Source organism: Drosophila nasuta, chromosome X (assembly GCF_023558535.2).
Source record: "Drosophila nasuta strain 15112-1781.00 chromosome X, ASM2355853v1, whole genome shotgun sequence".
In the NCBI taxonomy this organism is placed as follows: domain Eukaryota; kingdom Metazoa; phylum Arthropoda; class Insecta; order Diptera; family Drosophilidae; genus Drosophila; species Drosophila nasuta.
Genome location: NC_083459.1, coordinates 2,109,556 through 2,134,542, shown reverse-complemented (window position 1 = coordinate 2,134,542; position 24,987 = coordinate 2,109,556). Strand labels below are relative to the sequence as shown.

Below are 24,987 nucleotides of genomic sequence, written 5' to 3'. Positions count from 1 at the left end.
TATATCTTTTGGTATATTGTAGTATTTTTGGTATATTTTTGGGTACCGGTGTCTCACAGTCGAGCACATTCGATTGTTGCTGGATGGTTTAGGCTTTACTTGTGCATTAGCTTCTCGCAGATCTTGCTTGCTTTCTTTCTGCAGGCTACACATAAAATTTCGTAGTTACTTTCTGGAGTGTGTGTGTATGTGTGTGTATAGTAGTGTGTGCAACAGTTGAACATTTTCGAAATTTGCATAAATTTTGTTACATTCCTGCGTTGACTATGACTGTGTGACTGTGACTGTGACTACGACTACGACTACGACTGCGGCTGTGTGTTGTAGAGTAGGTAAACTTTGAATTTATAGAAATGTGCATGAAAGTTTTTCCATTTGCTTGGGCGTTGCCATTGCGAAGCGCCTTTTGCTTTCTTTGTGTGTTGTGTTGTGTGTTGATAGCTTCAAAGGCACGAGACTGGCATGTGCATATGAATATTTTATAAGCCTCTCATATATAGTGGTGTGTGTGTGTGTGTGTGCGTGTGTGTGTATGCGTTGCTGTTATTTATGCAAAGGGTCACCCAGTGGATGTGGCAGACGCAAGCGGCAGCAGCAGCAGCACAAGAACTTGACGTGGTCGTAATATTTAACGCCAACGCTACGAAATACTTTGGACATGAATGCCACAGATACACAACAAACACACACACACATACAAAGAGTCACACACATGCAACAGCCACACTCAGTCAACTATTTTGCATTGAAATTGAAATGTCCGCAGCTTTTGTGCCCAATCATTGCGCATTGGTGTTGGCTTAAAAAGTAACACCAAGGTGTTGTGTGTGTGCTGGGGGAATAGTCGGAGGGTCTTTTAATGATTCTGACTTTAAAATTTACATAACATACAATGTTCTTCGAAACTCGATCAGCGATTGGATTCGAGTCATATTAGTTTAAATTCGCCATGGGATAGCGAATACTTTAAACATTTCTTGTATGGAAAAGCAAACTACACTAATTGAGAACCGTTTAGTGTCTCCAGTAACTAGATTGAAAACTCTTTAAGGTTGGCAATTAAACCTGCAACACGCTAAGACCATTGCAGCCAGACATAGTTAACATTTTCACTGTTGAAACACCTCGATAAAACATTGCCCTGATTCCGATTACACACGACACAAAGTATATTAGTACACAGGAAAAACACCTACTGCAATAAAAGAAACTGAAATGATAACATAAGAAGATTAAGTCTTTTATCAAAATGCTACAGTCTTGAAAGTTAAGAATATATTCTTATTTCGAGAGTGAAAAAATATGAAAATTGCACACAAAATAGCATTAGGCAATCATTAAGCATTCTCCAATTTGGATTGTTTAAAATAAATAAAAGTCATCGTTTGTATATATTTGTTTGTATACTATATATTGTTTGATATTTACTATTGACATTCAATGAAGTTTATACTATGATATTCTATGGAGCTTATACTTATTTCTAATGGTATTTATTTTATTAATTTTAAAAAGAACGAGAGTTGAATCGTAGAATCTTTAATGATTAATGATACTTTCTTAATAAGTTAACAGCAATAATCCTAAAATTTAGAGAAAGGAATTACACAACATTAGCTCAGAGAAGATAGAAATATCTTGTTTTAAGAAGCAGAAACGAATTTCTTGAATTTGAGAGAATTTAGAACTTTTAATGGTATATTTTTAATGTAATAGTATATCGATATACTAAATACAACTATTCAATTATAATTTCATTATAATTTTTCAATTATAATTTCATGGTTCAAGTATTTTTATTTTAAGATCAAAAGTTCTTAATTTTAAAAGTTTTTAATCAATAAATTTTCGATTTGGAATTCTTGTTTTTAAAATGGTTCTTTGTAAGATCGAAAATTTCTCTCTTTTATTCTAGTTTATAGAACGTAATTTTTTCTCTCTGTGTAGCATTTGCCTAGGTCTAGGGCTAGGGATCCCAGTGGGTTGGGTTTTGTTAAGAGATATGGTAAGCGAGCGATTCGTGCTTGGCCAATGCCATTTACATTCAGTTGCTGTTGTTAAGCATTTCACTTGTCTAATTGCCGGTCATTTGTTAGGGAGGCAAGTTGTGCTGACTCCGACTGCGACTGCGACTCCGTCTCCATGTCCATCTCCGCCTCTGACTACAACTCAGCTGGTTCTTCCGGCTATGCTTATCGATGCTTGGAGGCGCAACACGCAAAGCGCAACGTTTTTTGGCGAATTAGCAACGTTTCGTATCGTGGTAGCATTGTGGCAAATCATTTTTCATTTGCCTGTTGAAATTCGCAACACTTTGTCTGCGGCAGATAGCTAAAGCAGAGCAGGGCATGGGGATGGGGATGTGAATGGTGAAGAGAGCGGGTCGGTGTAGCGGGTGTTCCATTGAACTTCGCTCAAGCGAAATTAATGAGCGCATAAGCGCCTCAATGGCCATAACACGCGTCGAGGGGCGTCCACTGAAGTGCACTAAAGCGAACCACTGAGAAGCGAGAAAAGAGTGGTGGGAGGGGGGAGTGTGCTGAGTGCAGCGGAGTAAGGGCTGCTATATATATATATCTCTCTGTATGTGTGTGTGTGTGCTGGTCATTTGGCATTTTAATGGCGGTCATAAAAAGCAAAGTGTCAATGCGAAGCGATTCAAAATGTCGCCAAAAAGCAAAACAAAAACAACAAAAGCCAACAAAAAGAAACAACTTGGCTAACATTTCAATTGGCGCAGCCATAAAAAAAATACAAAAAAATAAAACAAAATCAACAAAAAAAATGTATAAAATACGAGAGAACTAGAAGCAGTAGCTGAACATTTCACTTTGATTTCGTGTATGGGGTAACCAAGCAAAATGAATGAGGACCCACAGAAAACACAACCGAAATACATAGAAAACACACACACACACACACACACACACTCACTGACGCACACATACACACACACTCGAACATTCACAAAAGAAGCGCAAAAAATGTGAAGATGGAAAAAAAAAGAAAAAATTGGCAGCACTCAATTAACGCATTTAAAAGTACAATGAAGGGCAGCAGCTGCTACCCGTCCCTGCCACACCCCTCCCCCCATACCGGCTCTTGCCAGCCTCCTTGGCCATTGTGTAGGCTGCACTTGGCCGAGTGTTGAGACCAAACTGTTGGAGCAAGTTCCCGCTCTCGCTCTCACTCTCTCTCTGTCTAACTGTGTGTGTTTATTTTTGAGGCATGACAATCGTTGCTTCTGCTGCTTCTGCTTTTGTTGGTTGGCATTGTGCGCCTGCAGCTTTTGTTTGTGGCACGCAGCAAACGCCTGGCATCAGCATCAGCAACACCAACAGCAGCAGCAGCAGCATCAACCTGCCCCATTGTCTGCCAAACAATGCAGCACCATGTGAATGACTATAACTACGACTACAACTACAACTACTATTACTATGACTGCGATTGCAATTGCGATTGCAACGACACTCGCAGTAAAGTTGCCACGTCAAATGGGGCAGCATGTGTGCATAAATACTGCAAGTGGCAGGGCCGCAACAGAAAAAAACCCCGCTTGGAGCATTATAATCAATCAATCAATCAATCATTCAGTTTAGGACAACATCTGAAATGAGAGTGTATAAGTTTTACCTAAACTGATACACTGAAGTTCTAAAGTAAATCTTAAAATGAAGTCAACGCATCATGATTTTATATATATATATATATATATATATATATATATATATATATATATATATATATATATATATATATATATATATATATATATATATATATATATATATATATATATATATATATTATATATATATATATATATATATATATATATATATATATATATATATATATATATATATATATATATATATATATATTATTATTTTTATATATTATTATATATATATATATATATATATATATATATATTATATATATATTATTATATATTATATATATATATATATATATATTATATATATATATATATATATATATATATATATATATATATATATATATATATATATATATATATATATATATATATATATTATATATATATATATATATATATTATATATATTATTATTATTATATATATATTATATATTATATATTATATTATTATTATTATTATTATTATTATTATTATTATTATTATTATTATTATTATTATTATTATTATTATTATTATTATTATTATTATTATTATTATTGTTATTATTATTATTATTATTATTATTCTTATTACCTGATATTCATTCGATTAATTTTCATAGTATTTTCTTTTGAAATGGTCTTATTTTGAAGCTGCATTTACTTGGTTATACAAATTGGTATTTTTCTCAGTGCCCAAATAAACTTTGATTCTTTTTCTTCAAGTAGTTTTAAGCATTGCAATGCAACTAAATCGTGCAGATTTGTGCTGAAAACTTTACTTTATTTTTGACACGAAATGTGATTGGTTTTCGTTTGAACGTGAAAGAGAATTTGTAATATGGCTAGCAAAAGTCGTGTGCTTTGGTTCGATGGTTTAACAGTAAACAGTTTTTGCTTGTTTCGCAGCTTCGGAGCATTAATATTTGAGCAGCTTCGCTTCATGGTTCTTCTTCGGTTCAGAGGTGCCTAAAACACAAAAAAAAAAAAAAAAAAATCTCAACAGAAAAAAAGTAGAAAAAGCGTCGCAACTCTGCTGAGAGACTTGCAGTCTGGCTGCCGCAATTTGCATAATAAAACCAATTGTCTCAACGTGGCTAAAAGTGCAAAAGCGCTTCTCACACAACACAGCAGTTGCCTTTTGCAATCTTTTTTGTGTCATTTAAATATGCTTTGCTGTAATTGCTGGCAGAGAACTGCCTTTGAAAGCCTCCGTTATGTAAATCGATATAACCTGCCACAGGGAAGGGAGAAGATTGTGGATGGAGGGTTATATTTAAGTGAGCTGACACGCCCACGTGTTAGACTCTGTCAGCGTCTGCCGCCCTTAAGCTGCGAGTGCAAAGTCGAGTCCATCATGGGAAATAATTTAACGCATCGACAGTTTGGCATATTTGCTATTTGCTGTGTGGTTGTCGTCCTCATTGTAATTGCTGTCGTTTTGTTTGCATGCCATTTACTTCTATTACTGCTACGAAACCGAGTGAAGTCAAGTTGTTGCTGTTCAAAATTTAAATAACACTTGCCAATGTTTTCTTTATTTTTTCCTTTTTTTATCAAGTGCTCAACCCTTTCGGCAATTGAAACCGATAATTGAGCAGAAAGCTAAAGCGAAGTAAAGTGGAGTGGAATGGAGACTGTGGTCAGCTGGCGGCAGCTGAAGCATAACAATTGTTTGTTGAGTCGAACGGAGGATTGGTGGGGTGGCAAAAGTGAAAGTAAAGTGAAAGTAACTGCCAAATATGCTTGGTGCTAAACAGCTGTTTCTGATCCCGTAACAACAACTCGGCTCCCTCCTTCCACCTCACTCCCAACTACTCGTCTGGCCTTTATATACTCCCTCTCTCACTCGCGCAGACTTTTGGCAATTTGACAACGGCGCATTATCCTTACAAATGGCTGTCCAACAGCAGCTGTGCCAGCCCTAACAACAACAACAACAACAACAACCGTTCACACACACTCTCACTCTCTCTCTCTCTGTAAAAAAGATGAAAAATGATATGAAACGAACTTGAACGGGGACCAAAAGGCATGTTCAAGGGGTTCGTGTCAAGCTGCTTTTGTTTGGCATTTTGCCAAATTTTCGTGTAATATTTAAAATGGCATAAATCAAAATAACACTAGCACATGAACGCTTCGCTTTCGCTCGCTCTCGCTCTTGCACACGGTAAATGCCAAATTAATTGCACCCAAAATGGATGCCAGATGGTGCTTAATTAGAATGTGATTGAACGCTGATTGACTACATAGTAATCTAAGGTGTGTCTGGTGTGAGAAGAGGGGGAGGAGGGGTAAACTGTAAATTGCCAACGCAACTGTGAAAAATTGAAACTGTCACCTAAACTAAATTTTAATCGGTTTTTCTGTTTTTGCATTCTCGCAAATCGATATCATAATTACGATGAAGATTTATGAGATTTTCGGAAGGGTTCTGCGTTACTATTTATTTTCTATTAGAAGGGGTACTGGTAAAATAGATAATCGATGAGTTCGGAGCAGCTGCTGTGTGTGACACAAAAGGCCAAATGTGATGGTTTGAGAGATGGTACAATAATTACTATCTAAAGGAATAGAAAAGTACTGAAAGTATCATATATATATCATATCATATTACTGAAAGTATTATATATTATCTATTATTATATATTATATATTATATATTATCTATTATCTATTATCTATTATCTATTATCTATTATCTATTATCTATTATCTATTATCTATTATCTATTATCTATTATCTATTATCTATTATCTATTATCTATTATCTATTATCTATTATCTATTATCTATTATCTATTATCTATTATCTATTATCTATTATCTATTATCTATTATCTATTATCTATTATCTATTATCTATTATCTATTATCTATTATCTATTATCTATTATCTATTATCTATTATCTATTATCTATTATCTATTATCTATTATCTATTATCTATTATCTATTATCTATTATCTATTATCTATTATCTATTATCTATTATCTATTATCTATTATCTATTATCTATTATCTATTATCTATTATCTATTATCTATTATCTATTATCTATTATCTATTATCTATTATCTATTATCTATTATCTATTATCTATTATCTATTATCTATTATCTATTATCTATTATCTATTATCTATTATCTATTATCTATTATCTATTATCTATTATCTATTATCTATTATCTATTATCTATTATCTATTATCTATTATCTATTATCTATTATCTATTATCTATTATCTATTATCTATTATCTATTATCTATTATCTATTATCTATTATCTATTATCTATTATCTATTATCTATTATCTATTATCTATTATCTATTATCTATTATCTATTATCTATTATCTATTATCTATTATATATTATCTATTATCTATTATCTATTATCAACAATTTGAGAATTGACATTTGACTGTTGCATTCTGAATTCGTCAATTGGCAATGCGATCCGCATGTGCAGCATTGATTACCAAATGGTGAATGGAATTTGCAAAAGAAAACATTTTGGCAGGCAAACGAGGAAAACAGTTTCGAAATTTCGCCGACAATTACAAAGGCAAACAAGTGGCATAGTTTCAACCGAGATCGGGGTGAAAACGGGAATAGGGCTGGGCAAAAAATGCAAATTGTCAAATATGCAATGCGAGAGGAAGAGCGCAGAGAGGGAGACGAAATCATCAAATGAAAGTAGCACACGCATGCAGCAAATGTCGAATGGAATTGAAATGTGACAGGACGGAACGGGATTTGCTAGGACAAGTGGAAGGTAAGGGAAGTGAGGGACGCAATCGTGCTGCGTGTGGGCGCAAAAGCACAAAGCAATCAAATGTGTCTAGCTGGAGGCATGGGAAAGAAGTCAGAGAGTCAGAGACAGAGTGAGAGTTCGAGGGTGACAATTCGCTGGTTGCCCATGGTGACTGTCAGAGACAACGAAATGCTTTTGATGCTGATGAGAGTATTGCATATTGATAGGCTGTCAATCAGTCAGTCAGTCAGTCAATCAGTTGGTCCAGCAACCAGTCAGCCAACCAGAGAGCCAGTTAATCAGTCAGTCAGTGAGTCATTCAATTAGCCAGTCAGTTAGTCGCGTTAGTCATAAGGCCAAAAAGCTTTTAGCACAGTTGCAGTTAGAAGCCAAAAAGCCCAAAGCAGAGTTCCTCCATCTGTCTCTCTTTCTCTTTTGCCCTGTTTCCGCTGGCTGCCACTAAATGTTGCTGCAACTGAACTTGTTGCTGCCATTTTCCGCTCTCTCAGCTTCAGCAGCAGCAGCAGCCGTATACACATAATTGATGAAGCAGACGGGGATAATGTCAACATTATCGCAGCTAATTGCAGACAGCATCGCCAAGGAATACATTTTGAGAAACGGAAGCATTCGCTTCAGCTCATTAGGGTCAACTTTCGTACGCTAACAGAATACGCAAAGTTTTACATTTCCCTTTCTTTTTTCAATTTTTGGCACTGCTGCATTCCATCAAGTTTGGCAACAATTAACTTTTTTTGCAGTTTGCCATTTCTAGGCAAACAATTAGCCAGGAATTTACGAGGGTTTTTTTTTAGCATTTTAATTAGATTTTACTAACCATTTAATCTTTAAAATTATTATGATAGCATTTTATGACAGTTCAAGAAACTGTCATTTGTTAGCAGAGTTATTCTCCGACGTTTTTTACGACTGTCAAAAACTATTTTTAGTTTTTATTTTGGGTGCATGACAAAGTCAAAGTTAAATGATAAGCTGGAGGTTGTTTTCATTAAAATTTGAGAGCTGCTCCCAAAGATATAAATAATTGCGACGTTTGTTATTTGTTATTTGCATTGGCAATTATGAGCCCTTCTTAAGTTGTGATATTTGTTATTTGTCTTTGGTGACCGCAGTTTGTTTGTTTGTTGTCACAAATTAATTGTTCGCACCTACGAATTTATTACGATTGCACTAACAATTATGATGAGCATAATAGAATCGGAAATTTGCTGCTAATATTTGAGCATGTGCCCAGTCCAAAGGCTAACTATGCGAATAGTAAATGCTTTAATAAAATGATTTAGTTTCTTTGTTGTGGTAAAAAAAAGAACAGTTTATATTTATATATTCATACTATAGATATGGTAAAACATTTCGTGTTTCGATTACATATTATCTGTTGCCAAACGATGTTCATTGTAGCGTATAGGATATGTAAGTGCATTGCCCTTGTCCCAGGAGTAAAGTTCCTGAAAAAAGCAAAGCAACTTCAATAAAGAACTCCTTCTCATCATATAGTATGATGGAGAAATCAAACTTACCACTGTGAGAGGATTGTAGCCAACTGTTGTGGTATAGCTAAAGGGATTCGAGAAGGGTAAATTGGCATTGAGCAGTTTACCCTTGTACAGATCGACGACATATCGTATCTGAGTATTTTTATCGGTGCCCGAATCGATGGCATACAAATTGCCACAGACGATAAACATTTCGCCAAACTGCTTGTGATCGAGTGTGATATTGAAATTGAACTGCATGCGCAGTGTCTCTGAATCCAGCTGAAAGCAAGGATACATTCGTTAGTAGATTACATCACATTAAAAGTGACTTATCAAACACTTACTTTGGCCACCAGAGTGTTGTTCGAGTCGTATGTACTGTAGATGACCCAGAGACCAACCTCGTCCACATTAAAGTCCATGTAATTGTGATCGGTGGCGTAGAGTCGATTGCCAGCAGCGACTCCAGCGTAGGGCAATTGAAAGGCTGTTTAAGAAAGTCAAATATACATTCTATTTATTTTTGAGAAATACTTCGTATTTACTTGTCTTCTTGGAGGTTGTCAAATCTAGTTTGACAACCAAATCGGTGTTCTTCTGATGGTAATAGAATGAACCATTGTACACCACATGCGCATTGCCCTGCAAAAAAAAAAAAGATAAAATCAAATAATATCAATTCATTACTGCGAAATGGGTTATATTGCTCACCTGAAATCCTTCGGTTATTTCGTACTTGTGCCTGGGCACACTGTTCATGCGATACTGTATGCGTGTGGAGAACTCAAACAGATTGTAGGCATCATTCTCATTGGTGACAAACGTTTTCTCTCGATCAATGTCTCGGGGGGGCAGCATCGCGTAGCCACGAGCCAAACTTTTCGTTGACCACCTTATGGAACACTGGCTTGCCCACAGCATACAAATAGCAGTCTACAGCGAGTCAGGGAGTCTTAGATTTTAATGGAATTCTATTCGAATTATCGACTTACTCTTCGCACGCTTTGGCAGTCCGGGATAGCTGAGATTGCCCGTCGGTTGTATCTCGAAATTGTTTAAAATAGAATCCTTGCACTGATACAAGCTAAATGAAATTAAATACTTTAGTTATTAAGTAAGGTTTGAATAGAGTCTAGTCTAGTCTATCTACCTTGGGTCGGGACACTGATCACAGACTGGACATTCGCTTTCGGGTGGTCGCTGGCCATAGACCTTGACATTGTTGCCCACATAGGGCGTCTCGCTGTTGGGATCCTGAGCTGTAAATGCAGCAGTCGTATAATATATATCACATACATAATGTATGTGACTTACGTGCAATCTCAAAGTTAACCATGGTAGCATTGAGCTCGTTGCGTGCCACACAGTGATAGTAGCCAAAGTCATCCTTGCGCAAATTGATGATGGTCAAACGCATCGAGGTCTTAAAACTGCTAAACGAACTTGCTGAGCATAGAGAGCGAGAATGCTTGGAGACTCTAGACTCACCCATCTGGATAGGATTCGATGCGATACTTGTCGCTGGGATCAAGTATCTTGCCATCGTAGGCACGCTCCCAGTAGCGTATAGCCTCGGGGAAGGCTTCCACCTGACACTCCAAGGTGGCACTACTCTGATACTCCGCATAGATCATTTGCCGATAAACCGAGATCATTGGCGCAACTGTCCAAAGAGCGGAATTAACTCAAGCCAGTCAAAAGATTGCATTTACTTACAGTGCACTTCGACCAGGAAAGTGGCATTGGCCACTGGGGGAATGCCGTTGTTGGCATGACACGTGTAGGCGGCCATTTGATGGCGCGTGATGTTCGTGAACTTGATGAACTGACCGCTAATCGAGCTCACTGTGAAACAGGAAAGTTGTCTTAAATACATATTTTCTTGGCTACTCTCACTCACTTTCAATGCCATTAACATTTATGGTGCGTCCATCGTCGCGTCGCCATTCGATCTGCGGCTGTGGATTGCCTGTTGCCGAGCAGCTCATGTTCAGGGTTTTACCCTCCTCGACGATGACGCTGCGTCGGAAGTTGGGTGACATCAAGTCTGAGAATACACAACAACAACAAACTAAATAATTGAACACACAACTCCTCACAACACTCATTCACCTGTTATGGAGGGCGGTATAAGCAGGTCGCTGGTGGCGCTGCCATTGGGATACTGCATCTTCCAGGTATTGACGCCAGGTATGCCAGGTGTGCCATTGGTGCCTGGCTTGCCCGGACGTCCGCGTGGCCCAGCAATACCTACATAGAGAGAAGAATATTATTTTCGATTCGTAGAAGATCTTTTGAGTTTGCGGTCACTCACCCTTCAGTCCACGCTCGCCGGGCGGACCTTGTGCTCCCTTTGGCCCCGTTATGGACATGCCATCCTTGCCGTCCTTGCCATGCATACCATCCTTGCCATCACGTCCCGCCAGCCCGTTCTTGCCATCGGCACCCGCTCGTCCCGGCACACCGTCCAAGCCTGGTTCACCGGGCACACCGTCTCGCCCATCCAATCCGGCTCGCCCAATGCCGCCGGCGTCTCCCTTGGGTCCGCGCGGCCCGGTGGCACCCAGTTGACCCACACCATCGACACCGGGTGCACCGGGTAGTCCCACATCACCGCGATTGCCCTTGGGACCGGGTATGCCGGGCAGACCCGGATTACCGGTGGGTCCTTTGGGACCGACGGCGCCCTGGGGACCTTGTGGTGCGGGCGGGCAATAGTCCTGGGTGCCCTTGCAGAAACCGGTGATAATCTTCTCGGGCACACGGCAATAGGTGTTCAGATAGATCCATTCATCGCCGCCGGGCGCCGCGCCCTTGAGACCGGTTCGTTTGCGTATCTCGGTGTCCTGCTCCTCGAGCGCCTTGCGATGATTTGGATTGAAGAATTCAATCAGTGGATCTGCTGCAAGTGTAGGTGGTAAGGAGGTAAATCATTAGTTAAAGAGACTAACTTAGAGGCGCTGTGCTATGTGATGCTTGCCGTGCATGGAGGCGGGCGAGGAGGAGGCGATGTCCCTGCGAATGCGTTTTACATTCGGCAAATGGCTCAGGAAATTGTCGTTCAATTTGCGCTCGTTGCGCACCACGCTCAGTCCCAAGCTGCTCGGCTGCACGGTGGTTGTGCTATGATGGCAAACACAAAACAATTAATTAGCACTAGTTTGGCTTGTAGGATTTTTGCGCCAAAGACTCAAACTCTTTTGCAAGGAAGTTATTTTAGTGAAAATAAATAATATATAAGGTAAGGTATGAAATGTCTTCAGGAAAGTTATTTTAATGGGTATTCAATTAACAGATATTGGGACTATAACAACGAAGTGTGGTTGTTCATTAAAGTATTACGGTATACACCTGACTACAAGGAAGTTATTTCTGTGAAGTATTAAAGGATATTGATAATTGTTAACACTCACTCTCTCTCGTTCGTCAGATTGTCTCAATTTATTTTTGAGTATTGCCAATTTTTAGTTTAAATGAAATATGAAAAAAAAAATATTCCAATAGAAATATGAAAGCAATGAGCTAATTTAACTAAAACTACCATTAACTACCTTTTCGAATTGGATCAGGATCTGAAAAGAATTGAAGCTAATAGAATGGGACTCACGAACTTATACTTCGATCAATTGAAACTCCACAACAGAACTATTCTACAGAAATTATCTACTTTATTTAAGTAGGTTTAAAATGATTTTTGAGAGATTCAAATTTATAATATATCTGCTCTTATTAAGTCGGTTAATAGTTGATTACTAAGACCTAAGCTGTAACTGAGACTTGCAGTAGATTTAAAAAAAAAAAAAGAATAGACTGAATCTTAAAATGTTATGTTAAAGAAGGATATATGAAAGTTATTGCTTTGAATTGCTGCTACTAAATAAGTAAACTGTAAAATGAATATTTAGCATCTATAAACTACGACTTTTAATAGTTCGAGCACTGAAACTGGAATTAGTTTCAAATTTAAATTAAAAGTCAGTAACTGAGAATTGAATCGAACTCGAAATAGCGCAGTAAATTTCAGTGAGACAGCAGAACGGACTTTTGTAGCTACTCTAAGTGATGCTGTTAATTGTTCTAGGAGCTAGAAGACATATTAAAAGATCGCAACTGATTTCAAAGTTAAGTTTTCTTTGAACCCGAAATTCGTTTTTGTAGCTACACCAACTAATCCTGTTAATTGTTGGGGAACTAAACACGGAACTAGTTTCACAAATATACAGTGAACTAGTTGCAGCTGACAGATCGATGACTCGTGCTCACCTCATGTCCATGGGATAATCGCGCTCCATAATCTGGGTGACCATCGTGCGCAACACCTGCTCCGATCGAAGCAGTTCGCTGTGGAACTGTGCGTGAAAGGCGCGCTGATTGAGGAGCGTGGACAACGTTGGGGACTCCTGCGCGGCCTGACTGTGCGTATAGAAGAGCATGGCGAGGGTGGCCAGCATTAGTGTGAGGGCGCCCAGATAGATGTAGACGAGGACGAGGGAGGTGCGCACCATTGGCAATGCCATTGGCATTTGCATAGATGATGGCTTATTGATGCAGTTGCAGTCACAGCTGCAGGGCGGCTCATCGTTGCCTTGTTGTGGTTGTGGTTGTGGTTGTTGTATGTGCTGGCAACTCTCGCATTTATGCCCAAGAGATGTTGTTGTTGTTGTTGTGGCTGTCGCTGTCATATTGGCCACCAGCTGCGTTGTGGAATCTGTTCTCTCCGGGGATGGCTGCGAGCAGGCAGCTTGCTCATCGCGCCGCCTCTTTGAGTTGTGGAGACTTTGATTAACCGCCAGAAACATGCTTTGAAGGCGCAACACTCTGTGTGCCACCTGTTCGACAGCTCAATTGATCAAGCGCTCTTGATTTATGGCGCACAAGTGCAGGCGCAGCGAGCTACAGATGAAATGAAAGGGAAATCGAAAATGGAAATGGGAATGGAAATCGCGATATCAAAATCAAAATAAAGTGAGCTCTTATTTTTAGAAAATTCAAGTGGGCGCTCACGCTCGCTCGCTTGCTTTCTGTGCTTTCTGTGTGATGTGTGCGCTGTGTTCGCTTGACTCTTCGTGTGTTTGATGTTCGCACTAGCAATGATTAAATAAATATGCTTTATATTCCAGACGTCAAACCCGCCCCCCTTTATATCCCCTTTATACACACACACACACACACACACACACACGACAGTTGTGAAAGGAAAACAAACCCGAGTCAATAGAAGAAAAGTCATTTGCGTTGTTAATTTCCTCATCACGTTGTCAACAAGCTGTCTGGGATCTCAATTTCTACATCAAATTAATAATTTCTACATACGTGTTTTTTTTTGTTTGTTTGTTTATTTGTTGATTTCTACATCAATCCAAGCGATGCCGATGCGTTGCGTTGTGTTGCGATTCCGTTGCGATTTGCGATGCGTTCAACAACTTTTCCACACTCACTGGCCACACTGTGTGGACACAGAAAGTGAGAGCCAGAGAGAGCGGAGAGTGCGTGTGTGTGCGTGTGTGTGTGCGAGAGCGTGAGCGTGAGCGTGAGAGAGTGAGAGTGAGAGACTGTCAACCCGAACGCGTTGGCGTCTAATTTCCGACTAAACTTTGCTGTGCGACACTTTTCCATAGCGGCCGCTTCTTTCGCCGGCATTTCAAGTGTGCATGTGTGCGAGTGTGTGTGCCCGAGAGAGGAAGAGTGAGAGAGAGAAAGAGAGAGAGCGAACGAGAGCAACTTCAAAGAGCAAAAGGATATACTCAGCAGTCTACAACAACATAATTCATTTTTACCAACAGTTTGACAGTTGAAATTTCAAGTTGGAAGTTGTAAACACCTGAGCGAGAAAGAGAGAGTGGGAGAGAGAGAGATAGAGAGAGAGCTGGTAGGTGCAAGTGTTGTTGCTCTGCTGGGTCCAACGCATGCGCCCAGCTGCCTCAAGTTATCCGCATTGTGGCAACCGCTATGCAGAGGGCAGTGAGCAGAGGGAGGCGGAGGGCAGAGGGACTAACAAACACAACAAACGCACATGTTCCACCATGCGCCTCTTGCAGCAAATGTACTCTTCATTAGGCAGCAGCAGCAGCAATAACATAATCCATATCCATATCCATATCCCATTTTCCCATCTACGTATGTACACACACACACACACACACACAATACACGGCATTATTCGCTGAGTGTGTGTGAGTGTGAATTGAAATGAATGCGCCAATCACCCACTTATTCATTCCGCTTTCTTTTTTTTATTTTACACTTCTCCACATGCAGCTGCATGTGAAGAAATTTTCAATTCAACTTATTGTCCCCAGCACAAACAAATAGTTTTTTATATTTGCAAATCAAATGCAGTTCAACTTCAATTGCAAAAAACTTGACATTTTCCACATTTTCGACATACTATTTTTATCAACAGTTTCATTTTAAAAATGTTTCAACAAGTTAGAAGTAGATATGCTTAATTCTTTTTTCATATCTACGAGAGAAGTTGAGATTATTTTTTCTATTATTATTTGCGATGAATATTTCTCGTTCTATTTTATCTAACAGTTACGAAAAAACTTCCAAAAAGTATACCCCTTACAGATTTCATTACATTTTTACATTAAAAGATAACTAAAGTACATAGAAAAACACAGAAAGCTATAGAATATAGATCAATATAGCAAAATATGCCAAAAGCATTATTTAGTGTATCGATATACTATTAAAATAAAAAAAAAATATGTATATGATATATATATACATATATCCAAATAAATAAATAAATATACTATAATATTTCGGACAAATACAAAAATATACCAAAGGCTCTATTTAGTATATCGAAAAACATGTCCCATAAATATAAGTTTTGGGAAGTAAATATTCCTAAGGTAACTATCATTATGTATGATAAACTAATAAAAAGTTAATAATAATGATAAAAATTGGATTTATTTTGTTCACATATTAAGTGTGAGTCTTTAATCAATAAAACAGTTGGCTATAGCCAAATTAAATTATTTACAAGCTACTTTTTTAACATTACTATTTCAATGAACATCATAATGATTTATTTTCCTTTGTCATTATCCATATTCGTTAAAATATTGAAGTTTCCAAAATAATAATATTGTCGAATTGTTCACGAATTAAGCTTTGATAATTACATTTTGCCTCGTAGCAGAGTTTATAATAGAATTTTTCAATCGCAAGCACTCAAGACTTACGCACTGCTATTTCAAAGAACAGCGCCGCGTATAAAATCAAAAATAATGCAAACTTTATTTGCTCTAATTTCTTTTTCGATATCATTGAAAAGATCTGTTGTATTTATATTGTTAAGCTCTAAACACATTTAACGATACACATAAAATAAGTGATGCCATATAAAACATTTTTCTGTTTATTCTCTAAGCTAAGTTTGAGGAACTACTTTAAAAAAATAATAGTAAACTTCATTGAGTTAAGGAAGTACAGATGGTATAAGAAACTTTCTTTTGTTCATTTCTTGAACTATTTTTCAGTCTCTACTTATAAAAAAATGAGATATATAGATGACTTAAAATACATTTACATAAGAATTTATTAGAAACATAAATTTGTGCATATATGTATGTATGTACATATGTATGAGAACAATATACATGCTTAAGACTGAGAAGGGGAAATACTTTAAATCACGCAGAGATTATATTTAAAAGTTGTGTTTATACAAACAAATTTGGTAAAACAAATAAGCACTTTAATTTTAATCTCTTTTGGCATAAAAAACATAAAATTGATGGCTAATAATGAAGCCATAGAGCACGGAAGGTACTTAAAGAAGCTCATTGAAGACGCTAGCTGGCTGGTAAATTGAATGCATGTGAAAACAAAAGGAGCTGCTTACAATAGTTTTCCACATCATTTCCTTCGAGTAGATTTTCGCAGAGTCCCCGTGGCAAAATTTCATTATAGCCTCTGAGATTTGATCAAAACTCCGGCTACCTGCTTCATCCTGATGCTGATGCTGATGGCTGTTGCTTGTGCTTGTGATTGTGCTTTTCAAGTTGTGTTGTCGAGCAATGAATGCGTTCAAGCTTTTCCCTTCACAATTTTTGCTAAACAGTTGCTTGGTTTACCTCCGCTGTGGTTTACACTTCATTTGCATTTCTTGAAGCTAAGCGGTTCAACGAATTCAATTTCCATTAGCCGAAATGCTGGAGAAGAAAAAGGTGGGCAAAGTCAATGAGACGTGAGAAGCTCGTTAACTGTGCAGCAGCAACAAATGTTGCAGCATTGGCAAACAATGCATTTCATTTGTTAGTTACATAAGCTGCAGGGGTGAAGCTGGCTAAGTCCTCTTCCGTCGTAAAAGTCAAAGCCTGTGAGTCTTAGAGCATATCAGGAGGCAACCAGCTAATCCAAGGGACAAAGGCCAGCGTATAGCAAAGGTAAACAGCAGCAGCAGCAGCAGCAGCAGCAGAAGGAGAAGGAGATGCAGAAGCAGCAACAATTTGCTACTTACTAGACGCAATTTGGCAACAAAATCAGTTCGCAACTGGAGCCAAGTTCAGCAGTGGCATTGCCAATAAGCCGATTATGTTTATGCCAAGCAACAAGCCACAGCAGCAGCAACAGTAGCAACAGTTTAGGCGCCAGTAAAGCAAATAAATCAAAATGTCAAGCTGCTGACCTTTTGAAGTGCCTCTTCAACAACATGTAGAGAGACAGATAGAGACAGAGACAGAGGGAGCGAGATAGCGAGACACAAGCTGCGAGGAGGGTGAAAATGACAAATTAAATGAGTGACTGACGAGACTTTGCCTGGCCAAATGGCCGGCTTAAACTGAGACGCCTTAGTTTAGCATTAGCCAACGGCGACAATGTTGCGTATGAGTAATGCGAGCGAGGCGAGCGACTCAAATTAACCAAGCAATTTTATAGCAGCTCCAGGCGCACTTTCAACTTGCTTTTATGACTCCAGCAGCAGCAACAACAATAAAACCCAGTTGCCAGTTGCCACCTGAGCAGAAACTAGAAATGAAACTGAAATGTCACAAGCACATTTGTTGTTTGTCTCCTCCCCAAGTGGGAAGTGGGAAATGACCTAGTCAAGAAAAAAGCGAACAGAAGCAACTCGCTTCCTAAGTATTAACATTTCGAGAGATGAATATACATAAGTCACAGCTGCTGCTGCGAAATTTCTATTCCGCTGCGACAAAGTTGACTTAATTCTTCTGCATCGCAGTTGAGTTACAACGCGAGTTCGTCACAATTTAAATTTCATAGTGAGACAGTTTTGCCTTTAAGGGGTGTTTTGCAGTTACTTATATTTGAATATAACACAAGCTTTAATGTGCTTTTCTCGCTAAAATGTGTATGAATTGAGGGAATGATTATTTCGTAGACAATTAGACAAAATATTTATTTAACGTGCTTTAGAATTATATTTCAAAATTACAAATATCAAATTATATTATATATTTAAATGAATTTAGTACGTTGTCTGTCAGAAACTAGTGTTAAATAAAAATAATGTTCAATATGCTTTTATGAACAGTTCTTTTCATTTATGTTTATACTAAACGTATAAGTTTTAAGAAACTTACTTTTAGTTTTTTTTTTTTAAATAACTTTATTAAGCTTAATAAAGTACAAGTATCCATGTGAAGAGCATAAGAATTATTATATTTATTTTTTGGTATTTCTTAAAATATACCAAATTAATAGACTACAAAAACTAAAATATACTTAAGGCAACATATAAAATATACCATAGAGCAGAGAATATACCACATTATTAACCAAACCAATCAAGACCCGCTATAACAATATACTAAATTAAAATACTTAAAAATACTAAGACATACCAAATGCTGTATGTATTTATTTTATCGCTATAGTACTTCTTTCAAAAAATACCATAGAGTAGAAAATATACTAGATTGTCAACATAAGCAACTTAGATCCACTACAACAATATACTAAAATAATATACTTAAAAATCTTGAAATATACCAAAGGTATTTGGTATACCACTATAGTTCTACATTCAAAATATACCATAGAGTAGAAAAAATACTAGATTGTCGACCAAACCAACTGAAACCCGTTAAAACAATATACTAAATTAATATACTTAAAAATACCAAAATATATCGCAATAGTACTAATCCCAAATATATCAAAATGTCAGCCAAAGCAATTGAGACACGCTATAACAATTACCACTAAAGTGTAATAATGCAGTTTTTTTCCTAATTGGCTTTCAACTTAAAGCTAAAGTTTTAATGGGATTGCTTCAAGTTCATCGCTAACTGCAGCGGGGCATAATTGGTATTAATCATGTCTTCTATTGAACTTGTGTAAATTGAAGCAAATGTTGATTTTGCGTTAATTGGAAGCAAAGTCCTTAATGTGCATTATTAAGCACTTCATTTCACCGGCAGGATTCACTTGAAGTGCAGCAGCAGCGAAAGTATTGCAATCGATAAATGAGCAAACATCTTCTTAAGGGAGTGAGTGTGTGAGTGAGTGCACAGTTGGATAAATCTGAATAATAATCTATGCATTAGTTTGTTCAACTCATTGTAAGAAGAAGGCGCTTATGGCACTTTTCCTTTTTGTGTCTCATCTCATTTCGTAGTTCTTCTTATTGCTTAGTCCTTAGTCTTTGTCATGTTCTTGGACTTGTTCTCGTTAAATGCCTTGATTGGCGCTGTGGGCGTGGCAATTGAACAGTTTAAATATTCACACGCCCCAATGCCGTCGTGCCTGGGCGTATTGAAAAAGCATCGTTGTCGTTGTCGTTGTCGCTCTCGTTGTTGTTGTTGTTGAGGAGGAAATTTCGACATCGCATCGTTTGTCGCTTCCTTTTCAGTTTTTTTTTCCTTCTGCATTCTCTTCATATTTTCCTTCTTTTTTGCTGTCGTTTTTTTTTGGCTTGGCTCGTTTAGTTGGTTTGCAATTTCTTTGCATATTTATGAGGGCGACGTCGACGTCAAGTGGCGATGCTTCTCCGCTGCTGCCGCTGCTGATGTTCAATAACCCACAGGAATGTGAAGTGCGGTGGTTCAGACTGTGACAGGCGGTGGGGTGGGTAGGGGAGGTGTAGTAGGTAGCAGGTAGTAGGAGGGAGAGGGTCCTTTGACGGATCAAGAGTTTCGGCAGCGCGCAGACAATAAAATAAAAAACAGCGGGGCGACAGCGAGAACTGTGCAAAGTTCCCAAGTATGGCACGTAGCAGCATCCTGAGCCGGCAGTGCAGCACTTTTTATTGCTAAACACACACACACACACACACACACACGCTTCCACACTCTCACACATACGCTGAGAGACACGCAGCTACTGAGACGTGAAGCCCGTAAGCAGCTCATGAATGTCTGAAAGTGGGCGCAGCAGCAGCTGAGTGGGGAAGTTAGGTCAAAGCAAAAGCAAAAGCATAACCAACATCAACTGCCGCAGCCGCAGCCGCAGCCGAAACGAGCTGAGCCGAGTCCGAGGCCGAGCCGAATCATTGCCGAAGCCGAAGCTGAAGCCGCAGCCACAGCCACAGCCACAGCCGAAGTCAAAGTTAAAGCCGCAGCCGACAAACAGCACGTGCTCGCTGCTGCTGAGCAACAAATGCCGACGACGACGACGACGATTCGCAGTCAACGCTGGCGTCGTTGTCGCTGTCGCTGTCGCAGTCGACGCTGTCATTGGCGTTGCCTGCAGCATTCAAAACGAAACTTGTTGAAATTTCGAAAAAATTTAAGCACTGGAAGTTCGAAAAAACACACAGAAAAGCTCTTTCAGCAGCGCTTTCAATTGGCACAGCGCTTTCACTTGCCTATCAGTTGCTGAAGCTTACGCATAGAGGGCGCTTTGGTTTTGCGGTGACGTCATTGGCAAGCTCTTGACCTCTGTCAAGCACATTGACGTCATTGAAAGCTAAACACTGCTGATCGACAAGCATTCACAACGCAGCTTTCACTTGGGACAAAAGCTATGGACGTCACAGTTGCCCTAGCTCTCTCTTTCTCTCTCTATCTCCATCTTTTTTGCTCTCCCTTGCTCTGTCACACTTGATGGCATTGTGTCAATGTCCCTTGAACTTTGCCGCATTGAAAGAGGTCACGAGGTCAGGCACACTGCGTCGCTGTGACGTCAGCACTTAACCTCGCACACTTCATTTCATCAAGTTTATCATAAAAGAACCAGAACACACTTGATTAATGCCTTTTCTCTCTCTCTCTCTCTTTCTTTTTCTCATTGCAGGTGAGTTATAAACCAATCCAATTGAACCATCGCAAAGACCCTTATGTGCTCACATGACGAGGCAAATGTGACGAGAGGACAATGTGCATGCGGTTTGTGTCTCTGCTAAAACTAACACAAAAGTTCACAATAGTAAACAACGCTATTGCGAATGACATTCTAATCATATATAGCATACGCCTCGTATGCCTTTATTTTGAACGCCACTTCTCGATTTTAAAGCTCTTTTATGTATTTGGATTTCTTGATGAGCTTTTAATTGTGTTTAATTGAGTAAAGCTATTTTGGGTCCCATTTATGATAATTGAAATGCATATAAAATGATTGTGGGGGACTTGATTTAGTTGTTGGTCTAATTTTAGACATCATTTTATAACTTTGTGAAGTGTTTTTAGAGATTTGATTGATGGATGCGACACAAAAGGAAAATTTATTTTATATAAGCATACATATGTATTCATTTTTGTTTTGAACTTTATTACCAATATATATCCAATTTATCAAAATGCAAAATAATGTAATGATATTTTTATATTGCTACACAATTGCCAATCAGCATTGGGAACAATGAAATGTAACACGCAGTGAATAAGTGACATGAAATAGACACAGAAACGATGAAATGAAACAAAAGTCAGCATTGAAATGAGGCATCGGTGAATAAATACGACACGAAATCGAATTGGGAACAACCCCGAATACTGCTAGCAACATGTTGCAAAGGCATGTTACAGCAACATGCTGCCTGACATGTTTCCGTCTCTGTTTTGGTTTCGCCACAGGCCGTGTCACTGGCACTGGGCGCACTTTTAAGGGGTTATTGTGTCAATGCTGACGTCACAACCCCTCGAGGGGTTGCGAGAGAGAGAAAGAGAGGGAGAGGGAGAGGGAGAGGGATGGCAATGCACTGTGTAGCACCAAATGCAATATTGTTGCAGGATTGTTATTCGATCAATCAATCAATTGCACGCTTGGCGCGCACAAATAAATATAAATAAATATAAATAAATGCGCCGCAACATTTGCACAAGCAATACAAAATCGTGTCGACCCCATAATCGCGTGACCTCCCCCCGCGCATTCTTTTGGCCTCACCCTTGGCCCTCGGCTATCAGCTATCGGCTATCGGCTCTCGGCTATTTGAGCTGCGTAGTGAATTGTTGCCCCGTCGCTGCAAATGATCCATTCGCACCGCTTGTCCATTAACAACTCATTGCTCATACCTCATGTGAATCCCTCAGCCTCGGCCCTGACGTCCCTATGTTGTGGCCTATTCATTTTGGCTTCAAATATTGTTTGGTTAAAATCACTTTTCTGGCCAACAAAATCAACAGCAATCAATCGGCAATACTTGAACATTGTGTGTTGTTTCTTTTTCTTTTGTGTTTCTCTGTTTTCTGTTTTTGTTTCATTTTCAAAATGAAAATGAAAATGAAAATGCATTAAAATTATATTCTTGGCATTTCTCAAAACAGTTGCCACACACAACCACACACACTTTCCCCTTCCCTGCGTCGCCCTTTTGGGCGAGTTGATTTGCCTTTTGCTTTTCAAACAAATAAAGAGGCACATTAAAAACGATATTGTCGACAATTGACGAAAACAAGGCAACAACTTGCCGTACATATTGAACAAAAAAGTATCTAAGTATCTGCTGCGTTATATCTAAGTATCTGCGTATCGCAAGTATCTCAGACGATGGCCGATGCCCGATGGCCGATGGTCGAGATGCTTTACGCAATCCTCTTGAGTGAAAAGCGAAAGAAAATGCGAGTGAAGGTCGCGCCTCAGGCTCTTCATATTGTTACTATTAGTTGTTGCTATTGTTGACGCTATAAAGCGCATTAATAACTAAGTAAGAGATGCTGAAAGATTTAGCTGGAAACAAGCACTTATTCAACTAGAACTCTCTCTCTCTCTCTCTATCTCTTTCTCTGTCTCAACGTCATCATTAGCCTCATTACGATCAAAAATCCATTTGGCTATATATTCTTCATTCTTCTGACGTTGTTTGCATCGCCCCCAACACACGTACACACACACACACACACACATGAAAACAGCAGTGAATTTATCATACTATAACAAAATAAATAGTGCAGAAATGCAGAGAAATGCATTTTGTGCAATTTCTATAATTGCATTTGCGTCGATTGCCGTCGCCCGCCTCTCTTTCTGTTTCTTCTCCTCTCTTTGAGGTTTTTCGTTTTCTTTTTTTACTTTTGTTATTTTTGTGCTGCATTTGCACAGTTCCTCATTCCATTGAAGGCCGAACATATGCCAAATTTCTTATCATAGCCAAAACAACTAGTTGCTAACTTTGTTTTTTTTTTATTTGTACTTTCTTGCTTTCCTCTTTGTGGCAACAGCAGCAGCCGCTTAACTATTCAACTTTGACCTCTGTCTACCGCTTTGGCAGATGTTCAAAAACTTTGCTCGTTAGCGACATCTCGACTTATTTTGAATCGCAAAACCACTTTGTGTAATCGATAGTTTTTGCTGCTTTTTCCTTTTCAGTATATGAAATTCCAATCAGTTAACAACATTTCACAACATTTCTGAGTGCTCGTTGAAAAAACAATCAATTTAATAGCTCTAAAGAGCTATTGGCTTTAGGCATCGGTTTAACCAGATATTCAGTAGCTGTATTTTTCTCATTCTAAGGAATTTAATAAATAATGTTTTTGTTAATTTGTTTCTCATCAAATCGAAATATATTCTACTTAGAAGTGCGAATCAATGAATTAATTTCAATAATGTTTATAATTACGATAAAAATGAATTCAATTCTATAATGTTTATAATTACAATAATATTATTCGTCTTAAAAATGTGTTGAACGATTTAAAATATTTCAATAAAAATTTAATACAAAAATTCATTTTTCATTCATGTCTTGAAATATTATTGTACGGAATGGAAGAATTACATAGGAAAATGTTTTTGTTAAATTGAAATATATTATGTGGAAAAGTGTGAATCAATTAATTCAATTCCATTGTGTTTACAATTATGATAATATTATCGGTAGCAAAAGAATATTAAAAACATTATGTGTTAGACACATTCAAAATTATTCTAAATATTTTCAATTCAATTGACTTTTCTTTACTTAGTCAGTACAAAAAGGGAATATATTTTGGTATGTTTTTAGTATTTTTGTGGCACCGCCCTGATTTGTTCCTTCTTACTGGTTTGCCATTCATTTCTTGATATATTATGCTATGGTATGGAAGAATTACATGAAAAATATTTCACTAATTAAACTCAAGTTGTCCACAAAACAATCTCACTTAGTTCTTAAAATATTCCAATGAATAGAAAAATCTTCAACTGAAATATCATATATTTGAAGAAGTTCTGACGAAATTATTTGAAAATAAAGATTTCATATCTTTTTGAATATAGTTTCGAGTTTGGTAAAGTTTATTATCATGGCACAAATTAGCATCGAATGTTGTACAAACGTTGCATAAGTGACAAGGCCGAGGTTGATCACTGAAAACTAAGCACTGAGGATGCAACAACTTTTCAATGTGTGTGTTCACTGCTGCAATTCGAGACAGGTGGACAAGGCTGGCCACAATTTGCCGTTAAGGTTTATGCGTTTAGTCAGTTCATGATAAACATTTGCAAAGTTGTTGACAACTTAATGTTTTGTTTGCTAAGAATTAATAATGTGAACTTTGTCACATTATTTGTTGTTGAGTCGTAGTTGTGAACTTTGTGTAAAATGAAAATGAATAATAGAAAATTGTCAACATGTTTCTGTTATGTGTTCATGATATATAGTCACAAAATTGTTGATTCCAAGTTATCTAGTTAATGTTGAATTTTGAATACTGA

General features: G+C 37.9%; 2 protein-coding genes across 4 annotated transcripts in view; one reads left to right on the top strand and one right to left on the bottom strand.

The window, feature by feature from the left end:
* LOC132796862 (potassium voltage-gated channel protein Shaker) overlaps positions 1-24,987 on the top strand; it is a 202,983-nt gene that overhangs the window by 53,236 nt on the left and 124,760 nt on the right. The window lies entirely within an intron of this gene.
* LOC132796553 (uncharacterized) lies at positions 8,742-14,248 on the bottom strand. Its single transcript, XM_060807758.1, is given in 17 exon segments — positions 8,742-8,895; positions 8,968-9,204; positions 9,270-9,412; positions 9,471-9,567; positions 9,637-9,771; positions 9,773-9,858; positions 9,918-10,009; positions 10,076-10,184; positions 10,240-10,355; positions 10,414-10,588; positions 10,642-10,770; positions 10,826-10,972; positions 11,038-11,175; positions 11,240-11,827; positions 11,906-12,048; positions 13,189-13,783; positions 14,239-14,248. Coding segments are annotated over 16 exon segments (2,955 nt in total). The 5' UTR covers positions 13,725-13,783; positions 14,239-14,248; the 3' UTR covers positions 8,742-8,811.